This window comes from Oncorhynchus mykiss, chromosome 26, assembly GCF_013265735.2.
Source record: "Oncorhynchus mykiss isolate Arlee chromosome 26, USDA_OmykA_1.1, whole genome shotgun sequence".
NCBI lineage: Eukaryota > Metazoa > Chordata > Actinopteri > Salmoniformes > Salmonidae > Oncorhynchus > Oncorhynchus mykiss.
Window position 1 is genome coordinate 39,075,851 of NC_048590.1, and position 26,888 is coordinate 39,102,738.

The following is a 26,888-nucleotide window of genomic DNA, read 5'->3' on the forward strand; positions in this document are numbered from 1 at the left end:
GCTCTCATGAGAGTGGAACAGCGTGGAAGCAGAGAGATCTGTATCAGAATGTCATCGTTTCCTAAGCACAAGGCATTCTGGGTTTTGGTAGATTACCTCGCCCTTGACAGCCTCAACAGTGGCGGCGGGGACAAAATGGCCGCCTGCGACTTTTGGTGGATTAGAGATAAAAGTTGTTCCAAATGCCATCACTGTACTGTGACATTTAGCAGCCTGTGATGCTTTTCAAATAAATCTGAATAAATGGTCGGGAAATTACAATGTCTCTCAGCCAATTACAAATGAACATCACGCACAACAATGTGAGTTTAATAACCGATGGTGTAGCCTAGGCTAATGCCTCTAAAATGTCCTAATCGCTAACCGGTTGTAGTTATACACGTGCCACGTTCAACCAGTTAGCAAGTCGGAAACTTCAGAGTTCCAACTAGCACATGAATGCAGCATATTTATGAAGGATTTGTCCTGGGAGATCACACTCAGTCCTCATTTTTAATTTGATCAAATGAGATCTCAATGACAATGGACCACCATTGTGTCTCTAATCAGCTGTTTACTTTGTCGTCCTTCTGAATGAGACTGCTACAGGAATGAATGTAAATGTAATATATGCTTGCCTTGTGTGGCCTAACATGACCTTATTATAGCTTATTATTGTGCATGACTCTTCCGGTCCGTTCACCCTTATGGTTAACATTAGCTCCATATAAATGATTAACATGCTACAATTAACGTAGCCTCTCATATCACATTTAACAATTGCCTGAATGGATGAAATGTCATTGACAGATTTGTCCTTTCTATTTCTCTCCATAACTCTGATTGTGTCAATGAGTATCCATCAGTCCACAGAGCCGTGGGTCGCTGTGCAGTGTGAAGTCCTGATATTAACTTGGATTTCTCTTTTATTAACTGAGGGGACAATTATTTATATGTACTACATGTGACGTTTCTATAATTAGTGACTCTCAATATCCACAGTTGCTGTGCCTTGCACTGAATCTCAATCGAAAGATTAGTTTAATTGACTAGAATCAATGCTCGTTAGCTCTCCTCATCAGACACACTCAGTGCAATATGAGGAGCTATTTTAATGTATGATGTTTTTATTCAACAATTTCCTGCTGGAATCTGCTTGGATTAAGGAATGCCTCATTTTGAGTTCCTCTGAGTGGGTCCCGATAGAGAAATGTGATTTGGCTGGCGTCAGTGTTTTTAACAAGGTTGTACGTTTGAGGGGGATATGTGAGCACTAAGCAAACTGTAGCATGAATGAGCCTCCTGAGAGATGATTGGTTTTTAATTATCATAGAAATCACTTGACGCCTAATACCCTTAACTGTGAAGGTAGGCTTGTCCTTTCTGTTGAACTATTACTGAATACGGAAAGACTGAGTGTAAAGTCTAACTTCCACATAATATTGTAGTGTTCTTGGAAGTCAGATAATTATGTAGGCTATTTGTAGGGATTTTTCCATCGCATTGCTTGACTTGATGGACTTTGTGGGAATAGGTTGGATCAAGGAAATTAAGGTTTGGTAGGATTGGGCAGGCAGCACACTGTCTGGGTTTGAAAACATGCTCTAGTTACAACCTTGTCCTATCACTGAGATTTAAAGTAAATGATGGTGAGGAAACACCATAGCAGCACTCAACCCAGCATGACTTCTACTCCTGAAACTCTGCTCCCTAAAAGGTGACGAGGAAAAGCAAGGAAACTCTCAACATTTTCACAAGTCTCATCCTATTCGACCAAATACTCTTCACTCTCTGTTGAACCTGAGGGAGTTGGGTCAATTAAACTAGGGTGTCGATCGATAGTATGTGGGCAGAATAACAAGACACGTCTGCCATCTACTGTCAGTGCACTCTCCACACTATGCCATTTAACCCAGGCAGGCAGGAGAATGACTACATGGGGCTGCATCCCAAATGGAACCCTATTCCCTATTTAAGTGCACTACTTTTGACCAGGACCCATAGAGCTCTCTATAAGGAATATGGTGGGATACTGCCCATGCACTCATTTTCCTGCTTGCCTGGGTTAAATGGCATTGTGTGGAGAGTGCAGTTAGCCCTGGATCTCCCTGAGCTGTCATCACCTATGTCACACTTTCTAACGGCTCCTGAAAGGGCCCTCTTCTTGGCCCCCAACTCCCTCAGCTCCCACCTCTGGGCTCTATAGGTCCCAGACCTGAGTCATTGTCGTATCAGGCAGACACTTCCAAGCCAAGACTGTGAAAGACATGAGCCACTAATGAGCCATGATGGAGTCAGATATCAATATATCTATTATGTTGTGGGAAGCCTCATCATGAGAGGAGTCTTTTGAAAAGAAGACATAAAGGTTGCCAGTTTGATGCAAAAACTTAAGTGAACTATTTGCAAAATAAAAAGGAGATCAGAGCAGATCAGCCTATAGAATGACAATACAGTAGGAAAAACGTATTGAGGAGGAGGAGTCGTATGACCATATCGCTCATTAATATATTCTGTAGGTGATTCAATCATAGAGTGGTGTGACTTTTTTGTGGCTTTGTCATGTATTCACCTGAGCCGGGTCTTCTGTTTAGCGAAGGGGAACCTATTTGAAGTTGATCCTCCTTTTCTTGCGACTTTCAAAGGAATATCCAGCCAATAGAGAAGTTTAATATCAGCTCCAGTTTTCATAAAGTGTCCTAGATCAGAACTCCTACTCTGAGACACTTTATGAATAAGTGCCCAGAACACCAGCCACTAAACCTCTCAATATTGCTCAGAAACAGCATTGCCATGACACAAATTGAGAACAACTGGTTAGGTTTAGGAGAGGACTAGGTAGTGATGCAACCAGTCAGGATACTCTCGATGGTGCAGCTGTAGAACCTTTTGAGGATCTGAGGACCCATACCCAAACTTTTCAGTCTCCTGATGGGGAATAGGTTTTGTTGTGCCCTCTTCACAACTGTCTTGGTGTGCTTGGACCATGTTCGTTTGTTGGTGATGTGGACACCAAGGAACTTGAATCTCTCAACCTGCTCCACTGCAGCCCCACTGATGAGAATGGGGGCGTGCTCTGTCCTCTTTTTCCTGTAGTCCACAATCATCTCCTTAGTCTTGATTATGTTGAGGGAGAGGTTGGGGTCCTGGCATCACACGGCCAGGTCTCTAACCTCATCCCTATAGACTGTCTCATCGTTGTCGGTGATCAGGCCTACCACTGTTGTGTCATCGGCAAACTTAGTGATGGTGTTCGAGTCGTGCCTGGCCATGCAGTCGTGGGTGAACAGGGAGTACAGGAGGGGACTGAGCATGCACCCCCGAGTGGCCCCTGTGTTGAGGATCAGCGTGGCGGATGTGTTGTTACCTATCCTTACCACCTGGGAGCGGCCCATCAGAAAGTCCAGGATCCAGTTGCAGAGGGAGGTGTTTAGTCCCAGGGTACTTAGCTTATTGATAAGCTTTGAGGGCACTATGGTGTTGAACGCTGAGCTATAGTCAATGAATAGCATTCTCACAATAGGTGTTCCTTTTGTCCATGTGGGAAAGGGCAGTGTGGAGAGCAATACAGATTGCATCATCTGTGGATCTGTTGGGGCGGTATGCAAATTGGGGTCTAGGGTTTCTGGGATGATGGTGTTAATGTGACCCATGACCAGCCTTTCAAAGCACTTCGGGTCGGTAGTCATTTAGGCAGGTTACCTTAGTGTTCTTGGGCACAGGCACTATGGTGGTCTGCTTAAAACATGTTAGTATTACAGAATGGGAGACATTTCCCAGGGACACTTCCCACTTCCCAGTCTTCACTGACTCGGTCACTGACTCACTGACTCTAGAACAGCTGGTGTTCTCATGCATGATTCAGTGTTATTTGCCTCGAAGTGAGCATAGAAGTGGTTTAGCTCATCGGGTAGGCTCGTGTCACTGGGCAGCTCTTGGCTGTGCTTCCCTTTGTAGTCTGTAATGGTTTGCAAGCCCTGCCACATCCGACGAGCGTCTGAGCCGGTGTAGTACGATTCGATCTTAGTTCTGTATTGACGCTTTGTCTGTTTGATGTGATGAGAGCCCAAATGTGGTGGTTGATTTATATTATGAGAAGGCAATATAAGGACATGATTGTATCGTGAGCATTATGTCAGCGTTTGTTTCTTGCGTGTTGTATTGCAACTGACAGTAATCCTGAGTGTACATGTATATTTCAGTGCTGTAGAGCAGGGGTGTCAAACTCATTCCGTGGAGGTACGAGTGTCTGCAGGTTTAAGTTTTTTCCCTTCAATTTTATTTGTTTTATTTTTTAATTTAACCTTTATTTAACCAGGTAGGCAAGTTGAGAACAAGTTCTCATTTACAACTGCGACCTGGCCAAGATAAAGCAAAGCAGTTCGACACATATCACAACACAGTTACACATGGAGTAAAACAAACATACAGTCAATAATACAGTAGAAAAATAAGTCTATATACAATGTGAGCAAATAATGTGAGATAAGGGAGGTAAAGGCAATAAACAGGCCATGGTGGCGAAGTAAATACAATATAGCAATTAAAACACTGGAATGGTAGATTTGACAGTAGATGAGTGTGCAAAGTAGAAATACTGTGGTGCAAAGGAGCAAAATAAATAAATAAATACAGTAGGGGAAGAGGTAGTTGTTTTGGGCTATTTATAGATTGGCTATGTACAGGTGCAGTGATCTGTGAGCTGCTCTGACAGCTGGTGCTTAAAGCTAGTGAGGGAGATAAGTGTTTCCAGTTTCAGAGATTTTTGTAGTTCGTTCCAGTCATTGGCAGCAGAGAACTGGAAGGAGAGGCGGCCAAAGGAGGAATTGGCTTTGGGGGTGACAAGTGAGATATACCTGCTGGAACGCGTGCTACGGGTGGGTGCAGCTATGGTGACCGGCGAGCAGAGATAAGGTGGGACTTTACCTAGCAGGGTCTTGCAGATGACCTGGAGCCAGTGGGTTTGGAGAAGAGTTTGAAGCGAGGGCCAGCCAACAAGAGCGTACAGGTCACAGTGGTGGGTAGTAATTGGGCTTTGGTGACAAAATGGATGGCACTGTGATAGACTGCATCCAATTTGTTGAGTAGGGTGTTGGAAGCTATTTTGTAACTGACATCGCCATACTCGAGGATCGGTAAGATGGTCAGTTAAGACCTAGACAACTAGGTGAGGGAGTTCCTAATAATTAGTGACCTTAATTCATAAATCAAGTACAAGGGTGGAGCAAAAAAAAATGAACACTCGGCCCTCCGTGGAATCAATTTGACATGTGCTTTGAGAATCTCAAATGTTGGTGGTCGACTTTGATAGAGCCCTCGGTCTATTCAGAAACACAAACACTCTTGTTCCTGCTGATGGCTATCTGATCAAACCTCTAATAACACTTCCTCATTTATTTATGTTGTGCTGTCTAAATTCCCCTCTAGATCCCGTCACAGATTAAACCCAAATAAAGACTGTCGCTGTGAGTAATGTGTTCTCTCCAGTTGAAATCTCCGCTGCCATCCACCACCGTCATACTGATTTGTCTGTCATCACTACGTTGAGCTGACGCTGACAGCTCCTGACCCTCTCTCTCACTGACTGACGGAATTATGACATCGCAAGTGTGCATATACAATAAGTTGCCAAGCAAGGATGAGGGGGGAGTAGTACACTTAGCCCGAGCTCCGCCACAAGAGTCTCACATTGTGGTTTCACACCTGCACGTGCAACCATCGCTCATCTCTCTTTCTCTCGCTCTCTCTCTCATAAAACCACAGGGAATCATGAATAATAACATTGATGAACTTGGGCAATTTCTTCCCAAACACTGCTGATCTATAGAAACTATACAAAACAATATTTAAGTGCTTTAGTAATATAAGAAAAGTAACTACCACTCAATTTTAGTTTTACTTTAGTAAATTATCTCTGTTTGTGCTATGCTGACATCTAGTGTACAGAATACGGACACTTGAGGTGCTGTTCATTTGAGGTGCATATGTGGTTTCTGGCATAATTCACAGCTACATCAGCAGCTGTGCACTGACTATTTGAATCTATAAACCCATTGGTTTCTAAATGAGTTAGTAGTACAGTGTCTGTCATACATTACATATTGTACTACTCTTTGTCAGACATGTCCAATCCATGAACAAGGGAACTATATTCGCTTTTGAGTGAAATTGCAGTATTTCCCTCAATTTTACGTTTCTTCAAGTGAATGTCTTACAGCAATTATATGTTTGCTCTTTTGATCTGAAATATTAGAATGATTGAGAATGAAATAGGTTATTATCAGTGGCGTGCAGCTCTAATGTAGCCTTACTATCCATAGCTCCGGGGGTGCTGTATATTATTGCATGGTGATGACAGAACGCAATGTAATTTTGCCCTCTGAGATCTCAGTCAGGCCTAGCTATCTGGCCAGCCGGACTTAGCTATCTATACCCCTCCCCAGATCTGTGCCTCGACACAATCTTCACTGAGCTCTACGGACAGTCCTTCAACCTCATGGCTTGGTTTTTGCACTGTCAACTGTGGGACATTATATAGACAGGTGTGTCCCTTTCCAAATCATGTCCAGTCAATTGAATTTACCACAGGTGGACTCCAATCAAGTTGTAGAAACATCTCAAGGATGATCAAAGGAAACAGGATGCACCTGAGATCAATTTCGAGTCTCATAGCAAAGGGTCTGAATATTTATGTAAATAAGGTATTTCTGTTTTTTATTTTTAAGACATTTGAAAAAAATTATAAAAACCTGTTTTCACTTTGTCATTATCGGGTATTGTGTTTAGAGTGATGAGTATTTTTATTTATTTAATCAGAATAAGGCTGTAACATAACAAAATGTGGAAAAAGTGAAGGGGTCTGAATACTTTCCGAATGCACTGTGTTGACATGAATATTGTTATTAAACACCTAAAAAAAAACAAATCATTAGTTAGCTACCAATCACATGAATTGTGCACAAATATGATAGCTAACGTCAGTGGCGTGGTGCAGACAGAATGAAACTGGTATCAACAAATGTTTCACTCTATCTGATAAAACATGACATTGCTAACAGGCATCATTTATAGGCATCATTTAGCTAATACCATTTTAAAGTTGAATTAATAAGTTAGACACTCACCAGACAATGTTAGTAGGTACTGTAGCTAGCTAGCTAGCTAGCTTGGTTTCCAATTTCCAACAGTTGTTTCCAATCCCCTTGATTGGTCATCAACTGTTTGCCACTAGTGATAGTGAATATTATTGTTGCCAACGGTTTGCTGCAGATTCACCACTAGTGGCAAACGTTTGCAAACTTCTGGCAACATTTTGTTGCACACTATTTAGTTTGCAGCAAATTGGCCACAAACTTGCGGGAAGTTTGCAGCAATAAATTCATTTTTGCTATCTTAGCTAACTAGCTTCTCTTGTATTGATGCAGTCAAGACAGGTACTACGTAATCATTTTGGAAGATAAATAACCTAGCTATGACAAGCTAGAAGTTAGTCTACTAGCACAAGTCAGCCTCTCCCTCCCTCCTTGCTCCTGTTTCACTCACTCAAAGTACACACACTGCAAGGCCCCTGCTCAGCCTGCTCTCCTTTGCACTTAATCAGCTTTGTTTAAAGTAGCTTTCAAATATATTTTTCTACTACTTCCCTCACTCAGATCCGACCACGTCCTCAGATCCATTCGGAGCGGGTCTCTGAATTGAAACATTTATTTATGCATATTACACCGGGTGGGAAAGACCCAAGTCTAATTTCGGATCGTGTCCAACTTTTTAGACCTCTACTTGAGGCCCAACCTAACAATCCTTGTCACAACAGACAATACCAGAAACATTGTGAATGATGTCACAGAAACTGGACTTTTGCCACAAATAGGGTGCTTTAAATTTAGCGTATTTTCTCAAATAAACACAAATTAAAACTGTTTCTATCTATTTTTTTCTGCTGTACCGAAACTGAACCATAACCCCAATATAACTCGAACCATGGGTTTGGTGAACCGGTACACCTTTACCCTCAACTACACAATTTGATCCGTAAAATGTACCTTTATGATTCAAGCCTTTGGGGATCTTCATGTACCATTGAGCCAAGTGAGAAGAAGAAGCAGAAAGTAAGTCATGGGCCTATACTGTCATTGTAATGAGGATCTATTAAGATACCTAAATATGAGCTCTTGTATAGATGACATTACTTAAGTTATAGATAGGCTATGGATATATTGAATTAACCTTTAATAATGTGGTTGGGATCTGTTATAACACGTTCATGAAATGCTTATAGATTATGGATATGTCGTCAAGGTAAATCATTACCCAAGTGGTACAGTTCTCCTGCAACAGGGTGACCAAATTACGATCCTACATCTGTAATGTCAGATACTTATATGTCAGATTACAGCAAGTGACATAGCGGCTAGCCCACGTCATTATTTACGACTGAGATACATTACATGTCAAATGGTTTCCAGGGTAGCACTCAAAACACACCCTGGTCAATAAGAGGCTTAATTTCAATATATTTCATTTTAATTTACAGCCGTTGCATCCCGTGAGCATTTTCTAGGAATGTCATACACTGCAACATGAAAACGTAGGCACATTTACAGTATAAAAAGCACCACGTTTTTATTCACAGTGTCATGGAAAACAATATACGCTACATTCTTAGGGCATAGTTTTCTTAACAGAACTATTATCCTGAGCACTGTGCACCATTGAAGATCACCTTTAACTCCATAACAATCCCTTTAAACGTATTTCCCCTAAATGTTCATGTTGTTGGGACCTGAATCGAGCTGGCGTGCTAACCTTGTGAATTACTACTGTGAATTATTACTAATATGCAATAGGAATCCCTGTATAATGTGAAAGCTTTAGCCTAACATTTTATGTGATCCACTCAATAAATTAAGAATGTATTCATTAGTGAAATTAATGTGTAATTTAATAATTTGAAGGACATACTAGTGTGTCATTCATTTCATTGTCTCCGATTCTGGCAACAGAGGCGACATGCCCATTAAAACTGAGGTGGCATTTCATTGTTTATTTTAACACAGAATTCATTAAAATATGTGGATGAAGCTTCTGTCATTTCTGGAAACATTCAAGTTCTTCCTTCACCTGGCCTTCTCTTTCTCCTTCTGATCTCATCTTTCTGTCTGTCTGTCTGTCTGTCACGGCTTGGAGGAGGGGTCACCAGCCTTTCATCCCAGACCGGCTCCCAGCTCCCCGAAAGCTCTATAGGTGGGAGGACAAGTCTGGCAGTAATTCCATATCTGGTTCAGCATTTATTCTCTTTATTGAGAAAAGCAGTTGCTTGCTTTCTACGGCCGATGAAGCCATTCTAACTTCGGACAACATTGGGAACATCAACGGCCTTGTGCTTGGCGGTGGCTTTGCTGTCCTCTGGCTGTGCTGGCTTTCTGATCAACCGTGGGCTTCCTGTGGCCTTCCTGGAGGGCTGGGGACTGAATGAAATAGGTACTTTATTAATCAATTTGGCTAGCACAGACTTCGACTTCTACCCTTTTAATAACACCCCTAGACACACACGTTGAGAGGTTACAGGGTCCGCCACAGCGCAGCGCCCTTGGATGGAGAGGATTTGGGGGCTAAAGGAAAACTCCATCCTAAAACTATCTTTTGGTATTTGGTTCATTAGTCCGTTGTTGATATAGTCCCAAAATGTTTTCATGTCAGCAATCAAGTTTTCAAGGTATGTAACTTTCAAAATACAGAAATCTTTCCTGAATGATGCATTTTGCATCCTCTGATGCTGAGTTTGCATCATATGATGCAAAATGCATTATTCGGGACAGATTTCTCCATTTTGAACGTTTCATATCTTGAAAACTTGATTGCCGACATGCAAAACATTTTGGGACTATATCAACAACGGACTAATGAACCAAATACCAAACAATAGTTTTTGGGTGGAGTTGTCCTTTAAGTGCCTTGCTGAAGGGCACAATGGCAGTGGTTCATACCTGGAGGAGCCGCCCATCTTGCGGTGGAGCAGGGGGCTCCTGGAGCACTTGGGTTTGGCTGGGGTCTGCAGGGAGTCCTGTGTCTTCAGGGACCTCAGGCTGAGGAGGCCGCAGTAGTAGTTACACTGGTGCTGAGAGACAAACTGCTCAAACACATTGGGGTTCTCTGTGATCGTGAGACTTTGGTACCTGGAATAATAACAACAGAATCAATGTTACAGATGAGTAAAGGAACAGTTTGTTGACAGAGCTTCGTGACAGATTTTGTTATTACAGTATTTGTAATTGTAATTGTAAATGATCTATGTAGTCATGAATATCTCTAGAACACAATGTTCAGAAAATACAACAGAATAAATTATAGGCCTACCAACCCTTTCGATTTGATGGAAACTCCAACGTTTGTGATCTTGAAGTCAACACCTGCAGCACAATCACAATTACAGTTCATTTCACCTGTTCTGTTATTCAGCCAAAGCGTTGTCCTGCTAGAGTTAGTCATCCGAGACTATGGACACTGTACCTTCCATCCGAGTGAGCAGCAGGTTTCCATTGGTCCACTGGAGGATCCAGTGCTGCAGAGTACAACACTTCAGTGCCGCCTCTGAGCCAGTTCTCATGACCAGCCGGCCTGTAGCGTCCATCAGACAGTACCTCAGATAGACCCCCTTCAGGTCAGACTCCACCGTGGCATGGGGAATGGTGTTGGCAGGCCGATACATATGGTGGACTGGGATCACTCTGTATAACCAAGAACATACACACACTGTGGTATGACAGAAGACTAAACAAAGTAGTGAAGTAATATGAAAAAACATTGTTTTTATGTGCAAGTTTCGTATCATTTTGATGATCTCACTCACTCCAGCACTTCTCCAAAGGTTCCTATCACCCTACATTCCGCAGCAAAGATCTTGCAGTATTCACGAGCGATGTTCTGAAGTCTACATTCCTTTTGGAAAGAAGATTGTATTCATGATCGGACAGAAAAACTTTAATTGGGTTAGGGATCAGAGCTTTGACTAAATGATTCCTTTCATAACATCAATAATATCATTACATTGGCCCAATTTCCATTGATTCTCATTAAACATTTACTTTATGTTAAAGAAGTAAAACCCTTCACCTGTTGGGTGATTGCCAGGTTCCTCTCGACCAGGTTGCTCTCCTCCTTGACTCCGTAGTAGGCGATGGGGCTCTTCACCTTGATGTAACATGTGGTCCCAGACTCAAACACTGGCTCCAGCCCATAGATGACCTTCACTCTGCAGGCCTTGTGGGAGCAGCCCTCTCCTATATGGGCCTCCTCCATCATGATACGCCCAAATAACTTACTTCCCCAGACGCCAGAGTCAGCCAGGCCCTTGGTGAACAGTAGTGGACTCATCTCTATCTCCTCTCCCACTGTAGAGAGGAAAGATAGTAACATCATCAAATATAATGCACTGGAAGTGGTATTATGAGGCTGCATCGTGAGCCACCTGATCCTGCAAGCTTCCACGAATGGCTAGTTGAACGGCGCTAACCATTCATGTAAGCTTGGGGATCAGGTGCCTCACAAAGCAAATGATGGGGTGTGACCGGACAGTATTGAACACCAATTACATCCTAACAAATAATAGACAAATGTAATCTTACCTTCTTGATCCTCACGCAGAAACATGCCAGAGAGTACTGCAAAAAAGACAGAGTAGAAAGAATAAGAGCTTGAGAGATGCTAAGTATTTATATATTCCTGCTACCAGTCACTTTTCAGCCCAGTTGATGTATATCCACCTATCACGCCTACACTGACTTTCTTGCACACTCACACACCCACACTAACACCCACACACACTCATATACACACACTCACCACCACGCACACACCCACCCTCCACATATACGGCTGCCATATTGTTTACTATTATTATTATTATTATTCATCCTGCTACCAGTCACTTCCTCCTGATCCCTGCCTACATGTACATATCAACCTTAACTACTCCACTATTCCTGCACATTGTAAATGTGGTACTGGCATTGACCCTGTATATAACTTACATTCTTCTATTTATTTTGCTTCCTCTCTTATTTCTTATTTCTCCAGTTTTTTTGTTATACTATTTGACATTGAATACTGCACTGTTGGGAAGGACTTGCAAGTTTAGCATTTCACTGTACTTGTGCATGTGACAAATAAAACTTGAAAGATATAGGAGATAAAACACGCCAGAGAGTACTGCAAAAAATAGATTCTAGTTGACAGAATGAGAGATAAGAGATATTAAGATATAGGAGATAAAACACGCCAGAGAGTACTGCAAAAAATAGATTCTAGTCGACAGAATGAGAGATAAGAGATATAAAGATATAGGAGATAAAACACGCTAGAGTACTGCAAAAAATAGATTCTAGTCGACAGAATGAGAGATAAGAGATATAAAGATAGAGGAGATAAAACACGGCAGAGAGTACTGCAAAAAATAGATTCTAGTCGACAGAATGAGAGATAAGAGATATAAAGATATAGGAGATAAAAGACTCCAGAGAGTACTGCAAAAAATAGATTCTAGTTGACGGAATGAGAGATAAGATATATAAAGATATAGGAGATAACGTGTTGAAACAACTTCAGAGATTGAACTGAGACACTAGTGTACATACTGTCAACACTCAGTAGGAAGTCTGTTGTGTCTGTCCCGTATTCATTAGTGATGGTGCAGCCATAAACTCCACAGTCTCTGCTGGACGTCTGGACAATAGCCAACGCTACCTGAGTCTCATCTCCTGCACTGGGAAACACACCATCAGGGATGGACAGAACAGCAAAATAAACAGAGTTTCAGAAAGCTCTAACTAGAATTTCTCAGCCACATGGTGTCTCTACAACACCTTATCATTGTTGCCATCAGGAAAACCGTCGTGATTATTTTATTGTTGAATCCCTTTTATAAACAATATTTTCCACATGTTGGCTACAGCATTTCACGTCAAGGCAGCCTGCATGGAGGACTCACCTTCTTTTAACCTCAGCGATCTCCACCTCATCCCTCATCCACTTAATTGTGGAGTCACTAAGAACGTTGAAGAACTGGCACCACAGCTTCAGATGTCCTGCCGCATCTGAGAAGGGCTCTCCTCTAATCTTCCTGATGACCTGAGGAGCTGGAGAGAGAGGGGGGAGATAAAGAGAGGAGGGGAGAGAGAGAGATTAGTGCCAGTAAGAGAGGGACTCCCGATAGACAGGCACAACTAGGTAAAGATAAACACTTTCTTATGTTTCAGCTTCCTAACTTAAAGTAATATGGATACTATTTCAGTTAAGCCTCCATGTAATCCCACCTGGCAAGTAGCTGGCCTCATAGAAATAGAATGAATAGAACAAGCATCCCCAGTCAAATTGCCAGGTTTAGAGGTTGTAAGCCAGTTCTATTAATTCTATATCTATAACTGACGATCCATCTCGTGACAGTGTCAAAGCAAACAGAGGAAGCACGAAGGCTCTCGATAGCACTCCCTACTGGAGGTTAGCCAAAGAAACTACACTGACTCTAATGGTTAATTTAGTTGAATAAGACTAGCTACTCTCTAAAAGTATGCCAACATCAGCCAACCCTTTTTTTTCGTTTTTTTTATTTTTTACACTAAGCTGATATATCTTGAAAGGAGTTTACCTTTGAATGGGTTATGCTTGTCCTTCTCAACTGGTTTCTCCTCAGTCTTGGTAGTGCCGGTTGTCTCCAGGGCAGGTTCCTGGCTCTGTCTGAGGGTCTCTGGAGTTGGAGCCAGCTTCCTCCTACTGAGCAGTGGGGAGCGTCTCTCTGTTGGAGGGGTGCGCTGGCCATTGGGGGGCTGCAGCAGGGGCGACCTGCGGGACAGCCCAGGGGACATGGGAGAGGAGGACTCTGGGCATAGCCTGGAGCTCATCCTGAGGACCTCCTCTCTCTGGGGGCTCTGGGTGTCAATCTGTGAAGCAACAGCTCCAGGGTCCTCTCCTTTGGGTTTCGGGATTAAGATTTTGCGTCTAGCGCCGGAGGCCAGCTCCTTTGGTGTGGCTGAGGGCATGGGGGACACACTGTCTGATCCCTTCAGCAGGCCAGTACTGCTTTCAGTGACTGAGACAGATGTTGAAGAGTCTGGCTTTGAATATTCCCCAACTTTCACCTCCTTGGATGGAGAGCTTTTGCTATCCAACGGAATGGTGGGAACAGGTACTGACCCTTGTGTCTCACTACTTGGGGAACCGTTGGTATCAAACCTTCGTACAGTCTGAGGACCAGGCTGAGGAACATCAGGTTTGCATGCTTCACTCCAACCTAAAATCATACCAGTATCTGGTGAAGAGTCTCTCTGTTTTTCACTGACAGGTTGCAATGTTGGGGTTGCAATGTTGTTTGTAAATCCTGTATTTTTTGTAGAAAAACTTTGGTTCTCAGTGGTACTAGGAAGTGAGCTAGATTCTGTTGAACGCTCCGAAAGGGGAGAAGCACACGTTTTGTCTCTGCCATGTCGACTGCTGAACACTGGAGGCAGTGAGTGTGAAGAATCCATCCCTTTGACTGTATTTTCTAGTGTTTGTTGTTTCTCTGCAGGAAAGGTAACAGATGAGATGGATGGAGGAGGAACTGTAATGTCCAGGGACTTCTGCTCAGGAGTAACAAGAGAAGACTCTTTTTGACCATCCTTATTCGCAGCCAGACTAATATCAGCATTATGATCCAAAAGATGCTCCTGGTCTGTATCCATGACACTTTCAATGTCCATTACTATACATACAGGAGGATTACTGTTCTCTAAAGTTCCATCCATGTCTACAATAGAGATAGGAGGAATAACAAAAGCTTTAGGTGAGGCTTCAGTCATAGGACTAACTATGGGGGACTCAACTCGTTCTGGTTCAGAGGTGTTAAATCTATATTCTACATTTGAAGCTGAAATAGAACCGACAGACGTATCAGTTTCCTTCTTACAAGTGTCTTTCTCAGGTTCCTGCCTGTACTCTGTCTCATCCATCCTCAACTCTGGACTTTGCATTCTCACATCCTGTATGTCAGTTGATGGGGGACATTTAGGTTGTTGGTCTGTGTTTAGACTTTGTATAAGGGGCATTGAAATGGTAGCTACTGAAATAAGTGCCACTGAAATGGGTGCATCTGAAATGGGTGACACTGGACTTACTTCTGTAGGGGCACTTTTCTCCATTTGTGACCTTAGAATCTCGGCAATAGACATGACTTTGGCTACAGGTGTTGGGGCTTTTGTTTGTTGCTCTGAGATGTTTGTGTTTGGGACACTTGTTGTTGTGTCAGCCGTCTGTGATGTGTCTGGAATAATACGCTGAAAGCAGGGATTTAGAGAAAGATCTTGGCATTCTGCTATCTTCAACACAGGTATACTCTTCTCATCCCATACAGCCACTGCTATACTTTCAACGGTTTTCTTTTCAGGTGCTTTCGTAAGTCTTTCAATTTCACCTTCCTGAACTTTGCTAACTTTATAAACAGTTTCCATGTCAGCTCTTCTCTCACAACTGCCTCCCTGTGCATGTAACTCAGCCAAATTATTACCCTGTACTTTAACGTCAACTTGTATTTCTGTCTCACCAACGGTTTTTATAGCTATCTCAACTTGGCCTTGCTGGCCTACTGAGGAAACACTACACCCCAAGGTTTTCTCACCAACACCCGGGCTTTCCAGGGGTGACTTTAGTGGCTCTGTAAAAGGTAATGTATGGCTCTCATTTGATCCCCTGGAATGATCCTGTGTGCCCTGCATTATTTTGTCAGAGGCCGATTGGCTCAGAGGATTGTGCAAAGTAGGAGATCGTTTGTTGGCATTTGCTGTGACTTCTCTGTCCGATGACGATGGAGAACGTTGTCGTGGCGAAGGTGATTGTCCGTCCAGCTTTCTCCGGATGGTTAGTATTACAGGTTCTTGCCCGACAGGTGTTCCCTTCCACTCTCTCTCTGTCTGTCTGTGGTTCTTTGTAACCTTGAGGCACAATAAAAGCAGAGACAGATTTACATTCTGTAAACACTTTGCTGCAGTCATATCCATGACACATAAACACACATCATTGTTATATACACATCAAAAATAAAAGCATGGCCTCCCGGGTGGCGCAGTGGTTAAGGGCGCTGTACTGCAGCGTCAGCTGTGCCACCAGAGACCCTAGGTTCGCGCCCATGCTCTGTCGTAACCGACCGGGAGGTCTGTGCGGCAACGCACAATTGGCCTAGTGTTGTCCGGGTTAGGGAGGGCTTGGCCGGTCATTGTGCACCAGCGACTCCTGTGCCGGCGCAATGCACGCTAACCAAGGTTGCCAGGTGTTTCCTCCGACACATTGGTGTGGCTGGCTTCGGGGTTGGATGCAGTGCGGCTTGGTTGTGTATCAGAGGACGCATGAATTACAACCTTTGTCTCTCCCACGGGAGTTGTAGCGATGAGACAAGATAGTAGCTACCAAAAACAATTGGATACCACGAAATTGGGGAGAAAAAGGGGTGAAAATAAATTAAATAAAAGCATCATCTTATGAACAAGTCAAGTGGTAAAGATTACGAAAATAACAACAAAGGCTTGACCTTTTCTCCGACAAACATTCCAAAGCTCTGTCGACTGCAGATGTGTTTACTAGTTTAAAAAAAATGTCAGTATGTATTTAAAAGTATTCATACTTTGTATTCATACCCATTATCAACAACCATAACTCCTGTGTTCCAATGGCACAAGCAAACAATGCGCAATGCCAAGCGTCGGCTGGAGTGGTGTAAAGCTCGCTGCCATTGGACACTGGAGCAGTGGAAACTCGTTCTCTGAAATCATAAATCATGCTTCACCATCTGTCAGTCCGACGGACAAATCTAGGTGTGGCGGATGCCAGGAGAATGCTACCTGTCTGAATGCTTAGTGCCAACTGTAAAGTTTGGTGGAGGAGGAATAATGGTCTGGGGTTGTTTTTCATGGTTTGGGCTAGGCCCCTTAGTTCCAAAGAATGGAAATCTTAACGCTACAGCATAGATTGACATTCTAGATTCTGTGCTTCCAACTTTGTGGCAACAGATGGGGAAGGCCCCTTCCTGTTTCAGCATGACAATGCCCCGTGCACAAAGCGAGGTCCGTACAGAAATGGTTTGTAGAGATCGGTGTGGAAGAACATGACTGGCCTGCACACAGCCCTGACCTCAACCCAATCGAACACATTTGGGATGAATTGGAACGCCGACAGCGAGCCAGCCCTAATCACCCAAGACAGGTGCCTGATCACACTAATGCTCTTGTAGATTAATGGACGCAAGTCCCCGCAGCAATATTCCAACATCTAGTGGAAAGCCTTCCCAGAGGCTGTTATAGCAGCAAAGGGTGGACCAACTCCATACTAATGCCCATGATTTTGGAATGAGATGTTCGACAAGCAGGTGTCCACATACTTTTGGTCATATAATGTATCTAACGAATGAATCTTGTTTTCAATTTTGAGCTCGCTCTCGTGTTAAGTGCTGAGTGCAGAGACATATTTACTAATTGGAACCTGGTCAATGGATGAAGCAATCCTGTTTTCCAGTTATAACTCTGTTACTATCTCACAAACTGTTCTTGACTTGACAGCTATGGCTTGTAGTCAAATCACTATAATTCACACAGGTTCAACCCCTCAGATAGAAATATTTGATTACTGTCTAATAGTGCTACTGGGGTGTAGCGTTGTTAAGCTGCACTCATTTGATTATTAGATGATTATTACTTCACTTTATATGTCCTTTGATGAGCCATGGAGATGAACAATACCCTCACAAACACAGTGCAGTCCCACAGTACAGGATGAGGTAGTCTAATGTTTTGACCAGGTGCAGAGTGCATGTGGATCTGTTGTGAGATTGACTCCTGGTCTGAGCTCATGTTCCTTTAGTCTTAGATAAACAGTAAGAGATATGTAACTCATTTGAAATAAGCACCAGATCTAATTGGTCAGCTGAAATTAGCACCAGAGGGATTGGCTCCGGTGTGACTTCATCAGTGAATGAGATAAGTCCAGAGTTACTGAAAGGACCATTCACATTGCTTCTACTTTGATTTCAATATCACAGAACTAAAATATGGTGTTGTGTGAAATAAAAATGCCTTCCCTTTGAAGAATCAACTGACAAATGATATTGAAATGGGGAGTACATGAACATTTACAATGACAAGTACAGAAGGGAGAGTATGCTCTTAGGTTCACATTGTACAAAAATCTATTGTAGGCCTACTTTGGTTTCATTGAAACAAGAAAGTGCTTTATAACCTGTCTCGCTCTCTCACACAGTGTTCACAGCATGACAGTGGACTAAGCACAGACAGACATGGAACATTTAATATTTTTAGGTTTAGTGGGGAGACAATGTCATTTGGATCATTCAAAGGGGTGCTTGATGGAACAGAGTGGACAGAAGTCTGTCTCAGCAGTATTTTCACAGTACTTTGTTTCCATACCTTCCTTTTCTTGGGTTCAGTAGAAGATGCAGTGTTTCAAAAAGCCCAAATAGTAGGAAATTATAAATGTCTTCTTTGGAGAGAAAAAATAATCATTGCCTAAAATGATTTACACCTCTTTGGATGAGAGACAAAAACGACATCATCTTCCTCTCTGTTTGGCATGGCTGCGACCAACAGCGCAACTAAAAGACGAGGATAACAGTGCAGCTCAACTCTCAAGGATAGCAAAAATATTACCCATCATGCTCTCTGCCTCTATGTCTGGACCAATCCAAAACCTTTTAAGGCATCATTGCTGTACCATCTGTTCCATTGTGCTTTTCACTCTCATGCCATGTGTTTTCCACCACCAATACCATTCACAGTCGCCTTAAAGACCCACTCTGTCACACAAGCTAAGATTGTTGACCTTCCAAAATCCTTATTGCACAAATCATACGCACAACAGAAGTCTTGAGCTATTCTGTGATTTCTATATTCATGTTTTCAGCCATTCGATATGTAGCAGTGGTAATATACCTGCTGTCCGTGCCAGCACATGCATCATTACACATACGTCTTGTCACACAGAGAGGGGCATACTTGTAAAGTCTAATAATAGCCCTGTGGATGCTTGTGTTACTGATCTGATCTGGCTGGTGTGTTTTGGAAAAGTTAGGCACTCCATGAGCTCATAGGGACAGGGCAGAGACACTCACCTCCCCACCCAGCTGCGCAGGCAGCCGAGACAAAGACACATTCTTTAGGCACGTGCTTGTTTCCTCCACAGACAGCTGATCTCCTGACTGTTCACACAGACGCTGAGGCAAGGCAGAGACAGCCTCGCTGCTCTTACAGGGTGATGTTAGTACTGACTCCACTGATTCCCCAGCAACTTCAACTGCAGTTCCAGTTCCATGAATGGAATAAGTATCTGAGTTTAGCACCTCAAGCACTGATGCTGAATCCTTCCCCGGGCATTCAGTTTGACCTTTTAGGGGAGTAGTGGTGCTGTTTAGGTGTTCCAGGACAGAACGCTTATCGTCTACCTCAATGTTCTCTGGTGTGTTGCTCAACACCTTTGGAGTTGTTACTGAAGGACTTGCTTGTGGTTGTGGTGTGACAGAGGAACTTGGTTGTGGTTGTAAATTCGGTGAAGGACTTGGTTGATGTGGTTGTGGTTGTAATTTCATTGAAGGACTTGGTTGACGTGGTTGTGGTTGTAGTTTCGCAGAAGTAATCTGTTGTGGTTGTGGTTTCGCAGAAGTAATCTGTTGTGGTTGTGGTTTCGCATAAGGACTTGCTTGGAGTTTCTCTGAAGGACTTGGTTGACGTATTTGTGGTTGTGGTTGTAGTTGTAGTTTCGCAGAAGGAGGATCTGGTTGTGGTTGTGGTGTTACTGAGGGACCTGGTTGTAGTTTTACTGAAGGACTTGATTGGTGTGGTTGCAGTGTCCCAGAAGGAGGATCTGGTTGTGGTTGTGGTGTTACTGAGGGACCTAGTTGTGATTTTACTGATAGGCTTGATTGACGTGGTTGTGGTTGTAGTTTCGCAGAAGGAAGATTTGGTTGTGGCTGTGGTTTTGCTGAAGGGCTTGGTTGTGGTTGTGATGTCACAGAAGGAGGACTTGGTTGATGTGGTTGTGATTTTGATTTAGCTGAAAGAGGACTTGGTTGTGGTTGTATTTTAGCTGAAGGACTTGGTTGTGGTTTTAGTTTAGCTGAAGGACTTGGTTGTGATGAGGTGACAGGAGGAACTGTACTCTGACTCCCCATAATATTGTTATTTCCAACATTTTGGGTCACCTGAGCCACTGCAGCATTCAGACTCTTATTCCCTGAGATGGTTTCCCCTGTAGAGAGGAGCCCAGTAGAAGGAGAAAGGATGCTAGGCTCTCTGTTGTGTGGTGGGGTTTGTACAGGTACTTTCTCCTTCACTTGGACCTTCACTTCTTCCATTACTGACACAGTGTTGTTCAGTGGGGCTCTCTCAGACTGATTCATGTATTTTACACTCTCTGTCTTTGAGGCTGAAGTTTCAACAGCACTCTCCACTTTCAGGGCCTCTTCTGATGACCCCAGTGAGTGTGAGGACTCAACCAGACAGGGTGTCACACTGACCTCTCCTTCTTCACTCATCCCTCTCTCCTCAGGCTTCTTCCCTGCTTGGCTATCAACCGTCATCCCACTATCCTCTCCATTGGAGATCTTTATCTTCTTCTTGGCCAGTGATGCTTTTGGTGTGTGTGGAGCAAAAGACTTCTGCACTGAATCGTAAACATACGATTTGTTGCTGCTATTTTCTGTAATGGCTGCCTGTCCATTGACATTGGAAGACCCAGCCCTGTTAGATTCCCATTTTTCTTCTCCCACCACAGGTGTGTCCTGTAGCCTGGCCTCTGCCTCCCCAGCATGAGCCTGAGTGCTCTCCTCAACCACTTCATCCTCCATAAAGCTGGGGGCACTGAGGCTGGGGTCCATGGGGGACCGTCGCTTCCTCTGGGACCGGTCTGGACTGATGGTCCTCAGTGTTTCCTGCCGACTACCAGGAGACCCGTGGTTCTCCTTGTCCCACGGCTTGGGCTCCTCCAGCTCTCTGCGTGTGTTTTCAGCCTTCAGTTTGATCTTGGCGAAGTACTGCTGGTGGATCTTGTATTCGCTCATCGTCCCCACCTCAAGGACTCCAGAGCAGGACACAATGCCTTTGTTGTTCCTGGCTGATGCCTGGTAGATGGCTGCATCCTCCATAGTGCAACTGTAAAGAAAACAAATCATAGATACTTGTATTATACAGTTGCTGCACAATGTTTTAAATAATATTTGTGTGCATCAATACAAACCAAACTGACATCAATATGATAATGTATAACATCTTCAATACAAATGACAATTATGATCTTGATACATACTTGTAAATGTGCAGTGAATGGTTTTGTCCATTGCGGGAAATGTTGTATTTAGGTAGTCCACAGTATCTGTCCAATTGCAAATCATCTTTATACCATGTCACTTCAGGAGCGGGGTGACCTGAAGTCAAATTGAAACAGAGAAACAGTTATAGAGACTACATTTCACACTTACTGTAAAATCTTCAGATAGATAATAGTGGTTAGCAAGTACAACAACAAAGTATGTAGGCTATTACAAACAACGTATTGCGCCCACTCACACACCAGAGGAGAGTTTACCTGACACCTCACAGGTGAACTGGATGCTACAGGTTTCAGATACGGCTCTTGACTTTAATGTCGTCTCAAAGGATGGCTGGGTCTCCTCCGTTAAATGTGCCATAACACAATGTAGGGTGCTCCTGCATAACACAATGTAGGGTGCTCCTGCATAACACACTTAGTTACATTTTCAAATGTAAACAAATGTCTCTCACCTGGGCCAAAGCTCTTTTCAAAATATGTAATCCTCTATGCAGGCAATGGAAGACAGACAAAATATATAGAATATAAAATGCAATAATTTGTTAAATATATAAATACATTTTTATCAACACATTCAACCCTACATACTGTAAAGTAATGTGATTCCATATCCTAGTGATTTGATATCCATGGATTGTCTTGCTTTCCATAAGAATTGCAGAGGTCAAAATGGGTGTTATGTAGTTTGTGATGCAATATCTTGTGCAATCCAATATCACAATAATCAAACATCAGCCAACATACTTCACCAAGCACACATTGTTCCATCTCAATGTCATGACGGTGAGACAACATAAGCCAGGCTAGTTAGTTTAAATGAATTTCATGAAACAAATACATGACAGTACCTTGATGGCCTGTACTGAGAATAGCTGTGACTGGAGTAGCTATGCAGAGAGGATGCAAATAGAAGCAGCTTATCAGGCACAATGTATAGGTGTTCTGGCATGAATGAAGATGGACTAAGAAGTGTTCTTACATAAACTATCACCAATTGTCATGCTTTTAATTGGTTATCAAATGCCCTTAATTGGTTATTACATTTAATTGGTTATCAAATTGGTTATCAAATTCACATCTTTTAGTCCATATGAAATTAATTTTACAGTAATGAGACATACAGTTAAAGTCGGAAGTTTACATACACTTAGGTTGGAGTCATTAAAACTAATTTTTCAACCACTCCACAAATATCTTGTTAACAAACTATAGTTTTGGCAAGTCGGTTAGGACATCTACTTTGTGCATGGCACAAGTCATTTTTCCAACAATTGTTTACAGACAGATTATTTCATTTCTATTTCACTATATCACAATTCCAGTGGGTCTGAAGTTTATACACACTAGGTTGACTGTGCCTTTAAACAGCTTGGAGAATTCCAGAAAATTATGTCATGGCTTCAGAAGCTTCTGATAGGCTAATTGACATCATTTTAGTCAATTGAGGTGTACCTGTGGATGTATTTCAAGGTCTACTTTCAAACTCAGTGCCTCTTTGCTTGACATCATGGGAAAATCAAAAGAAATCAGCCAAGACCTCAGAATTTTTTTTGTAGACCTCCACAAGTCTGTTTCATCCTTGGGAGCAATTTCCAAACGCCTGAAGGTACCACGTTCATCTGTACAAACAATAGTGCGCAAGTATAAACACCATGGGACCACGCAGCTGTCATACCGCTCAGGAAGGAGACACATTCTGTCTCCAAGAGATTAATGTACTTTGGTGCGAAAAGTGCAAATCAATCGAAGAACAACAGCAAAGGACCGTGTGAAGATGCTGGAGGAAACAGGTACAAAAGTATCTATACCCACAGTAAAACGAGTCCTATATCGACATAACCTGAAAGGCCACTCAGCAAGGAAGAAGCCGCTGCTCCAAAACTGCCTTAAGAAAGACTACAGTTTGCAACTGCACATGGGGACAAAGATCGTACTTTTTGGAGAAATGTGCTCTGGTCTGATAAAAGAAAAATAGAACTGTTTGGTCATAATGACCATCGTTATGTTTGGAGGAAAAAGGGGGACGCTTGCAAGCCGAAGAACACCATCCCAACCGTGAAGCATGAGGGTGGCAGCATCGTGTTGTGGGGGTGCTTTGCTGCACGAGGGACTGGTGCACTTCACAAAATAGATGGCAATATGAAGACGGGAAATGATGTGGATAAATTGAAGCAACATCTCAAGACATCAGTCAGGAAGTTAAAGCTTGGTTGCAAATGTGTCTTCCAAATGGACAATGACCCAAAGCATACTTCCAAAGTTGTGGCAAAATGGCTTAAAGACAACGAAGTCAAGGTATTGGAGTGGCCATCTCAAAGCCCTGACCTCAATCCTATAGACAATTTGTGGGCAGAACTGAAAAAGTGTGTCCGAGCAAGGAGGCCAACAAACCTGACTCAGTTACACCAGCTCTGTCAGGGGGAATGGGCCAACAATCACCCAACTTATTGTGGGAAGGTTGTGGAAGGCTACCCGCAACGTTTGACCCAACTTAAACAATTTAAAGGCAATGCTACCAAATACTAATTGAGTGTATGTACATTTCTGACCCACTGGGAATGTGATGAAAAAAATTAAAGCTGAAATAAATAATTATATTATTCTGACATTTCACATTCTTAAAATTAAGTTGTGATCCTAACTGACCTAAAACAGAGAATTTTAAAATGTCAGGAATTGTGAAAAACTGAGTTTAAATGTATTTGGCTAAGGTGTATGTAAACTTCTGACTTCAACTTTACATGACTCTATATGAATATAGTGCTTTCAATACAGAATGCAGGTCTTGAAGGCTCATTATTGAGTGAAATTAATGCCAACAAAAACTGCATTTGTATTCAGAAATGTATTTTGAATTGAAAATAATTCAATTCAGATTCCACTTCTGTTGGAATTAATATCACTCCATACACCATAGAGTGCAACATCTTAATTGGTGGATATGTCATGCCTGTAATCATGGCCACAAACAGAGTGTTTAAGTGTAGGTCTAGTCACTCTGTCTGGTGTTGTCATCTATTTCAGTCTCTCGGCCAGATCATTAAGATAGGATGCTGCTAAGGCCATGGTTTATTTGAGATTGTATTTTGACTGACTATTGCCTAGTGTCTACAGTGAAACAAAATCAAACCACTGACAGTGGAAAAACACTAAGTGACGTCAGAAAGTATTACATGGCGATACTATCTGTACCATTAATATTTTATTTAATTATAATTAAGAATACATGTTTTCACTTGACTTGATAGTTTTGCAGCACGCACTTGGCCATAAGTAGACATACCCAGTAGTAGGAAGATTGGATTTTCATGAACTTTTCTTCTATTTGTAGGATGCATTTTTGAAGACGGTTTGCCTTTACACAGGCTCATGCAGGGAGATGCAGTTTATTTATAAAGAGCTGAGAGCTGACCTTCATGGTCATAGCTTTTTATGAGCCGGTAGTGAGTGTTGCCTATCAGCTGGCCATTCAAACAGTCCTAAATGCAGTAAACGACACCATGGAAACCAACAATGACTTTAATATGTGGTTGACTCATCCAGTTGTCTTAAGATGAATGCATTATAACTGGCTCTGGATGAATGCATTATAACTGGCTCTGGATGAATGCATTATAACTGGCTCTGGATGAATGCATTATAACTGGCTCTGTATGAATGCATTACAACTGGCTCTGGATGAATGCATTATAACTGGCTCTGGATGAATGCATTATAACTGGCTCTGGATGAATGCATTATAACTGGCTCTGTATGAATGCATTATAACTGGCTCTGGATGAATGCATTATAACTGGCTCTGGATGAATGCATTATAACTGGCTCTGGATGAATGCATTATAACTGGCTCTGGATGAATGCATTATAACTGGCTCTGGATGAATGCATTATAAACTGGCTCTGGATGAATGCATTATAACTGGCTCTGGATGAATGCATTATAACTGGCTCTGGATGAATGCATTATAACTGGCTCTGGATGAATGCATTATAACTGGCTCTGGATGAGTGTGTCTGCTAAATGACTCAAATGTAAATGTTATGTAAATATAACTAACACCGCTATCTCCAACTAACTAACACACTGAGAAAGCCATCCAATCATTTTCATTTAAAAGGGCATTATAAATTCAATGATTATTGTTTTATTATTAAGACCTCATAATGCAATGATGCTGAATCAATGGTTAACCTTCACTTCAAAAGGAGAGGGATGTGGTATTATTCTAACTTTCTTGTTGCTTGTTGAGGTACAGTAATATTTCCTGTGTTGAGCTGAGGGGTTGTGTACCTGTTTTCAGGCCTGACATCAGAGAGGTAGCTGCGGCTGCTGGCTCTGCTACTCCCTATGACATCATCTCCATTGTGGGAACTGGACCTTCCGTCTCCCGCAGAGTAGGAGCGGGTCATCAGCCTCCTGGAACTCATTCTCCAACAGAGAGAGTTTCTCTTTCAAACTTAAATTCCCAGGAGAAACTTCCTCGGAGAAGGCAACAGATGATGATGTACATCCACCAAAACAAATTAGGTTTGCTTCTGTGGCTCTAAATCTGGGAGATAGCTGCTGAAAGAGAGATAAAGATGACACTAAGTTATTTTTAATAACAAGATACAAAATCAAGATTATTCCCTTTTTTGGTAAATATTTATGAGCTTGAAAACATGTTTTTAAAAAAAGCAAACACTTCTATTGTCTTCATCAATTGTAGTGAAATGCCTTATACTATAGAGACTGATATCAGCAACAGAGATGTTTGTTCAAAGTAATGTTGTTATGTTCAGTTGGTAACACATCCATTATATCATCATTCATCGACAAGCTATCTTCCATCAGATCTCTGAGGTAAACTCACCATTCATAGCTTTCCTTTTGTCTCTTTGTATAAGGACCCACCACTCTCTCCGGCTCAAGGCACTGTGCAATTTCCAAACAAACATGAGCATGTGTACCCTGCCAAACCTATTTATAACAAGCCTACAAATAGGCACAAGAGCACATCACATTTTCCAAAACTAGCCTTCGAACCATTTTAAGTACAATACCCCACCACCACAAGGAAAACTGCCTTTGGGAAAGAATCTGTAGAAAAGAGTTTTGATGATATCTGTTCCAGCATTGTGGAGGAGATAAATCCATATGGAACAATGCTTAGTCAGAAGCCACAAGGCCATCTAAGAGTTGGTTGTCCTCCAAATGTTACGACTTGGGTTAAGCAAGTTAGGCCACCACGAGTGTGTGACTTGGTTACCATTGGAAAACGTGCCCTCTAAAACAGCAGAGGGACTTTCATGTGGCCCAATGGGTGACTGCGCTTTTTCTTCTCTTAAACAGAGTGCATGCTTAGTGTTTGATACAGCCCGTGGTGCTAAAGTATCATATGACCCTGTCAATCAGAATGATGACACCAGCCTTAAAAGTCCATTCAAAAGAGCTGTAAATTCAGGCATCCAGTCCCATCGCTCCCACTTTCCAAACAGAAAAGTGTTTTGTTACAATGACTGACCTTCCACAGCAACAAGCTTGTTGATCCTGTATATGACAAATATACTGGGAC

The 26,888-nt window shown here is 42.4% G+C and overlaps 1 protein-coding gene across 6 annotated transcripts; it reads right to left on the reverse strand.

The window, feature by feature from the left end:
* Positions 1–8,484: 8,484 nt before the first annotated feature.
* On the reverse strand, positions 8,485–26,575 carry LOC110506758 (alpha-protein kinase 3). Of its 6 annotated transcripts, XM_021586606.2 has the most exons (17): positions 26,187–26,564; positions 25,625–25,897; positions 22,182–22,220; positions 21,589–21,710; positions 21,310–21,427; positions 19,121–21,155; positions 15,528–15,938; positions 13,622–15,497; positions 12,965–13,112; positions 12,612–12,739; positions 11,604–11,639; positions 11,092–11,369; positions 10,829–10,917; positions 10,489–10,706; positions 10,340–10,388; positions 9,966–10,154; positions 8,485–9,446 (listed from the first exon to the last, which is right to left on the reverse strand). In XM_021586606.2, exons 2-17 carry the CDS (start codon positions 25,759–25,761, stop codon positions 9,323–9,325), a joined length of 5,997 nt encoding a protein of 1,998 aa, XP_021442281.2. In that variant the 5' UTR covers positions 25,762–25,897; positions 26,187–26,564; the 3' UTR covers positions 8,485–9,322. The 6 variants fall into 6 exon arrangements, 5 of the variants coding, with proteins under 5 accessions (XP_021442281.2, XP_021442280.2, XP_021442279.2 ...); XM_021586605.2 differs by having other exon boundaries at positions 13,622–15,938; positions 25,625–25,894; XM_021586604.2 differs by having other exon boundaries at positions 13,622–15,938.
* Between the last annotated feature and the right edge of the window lie 313 nt (positions 26,576–26,888).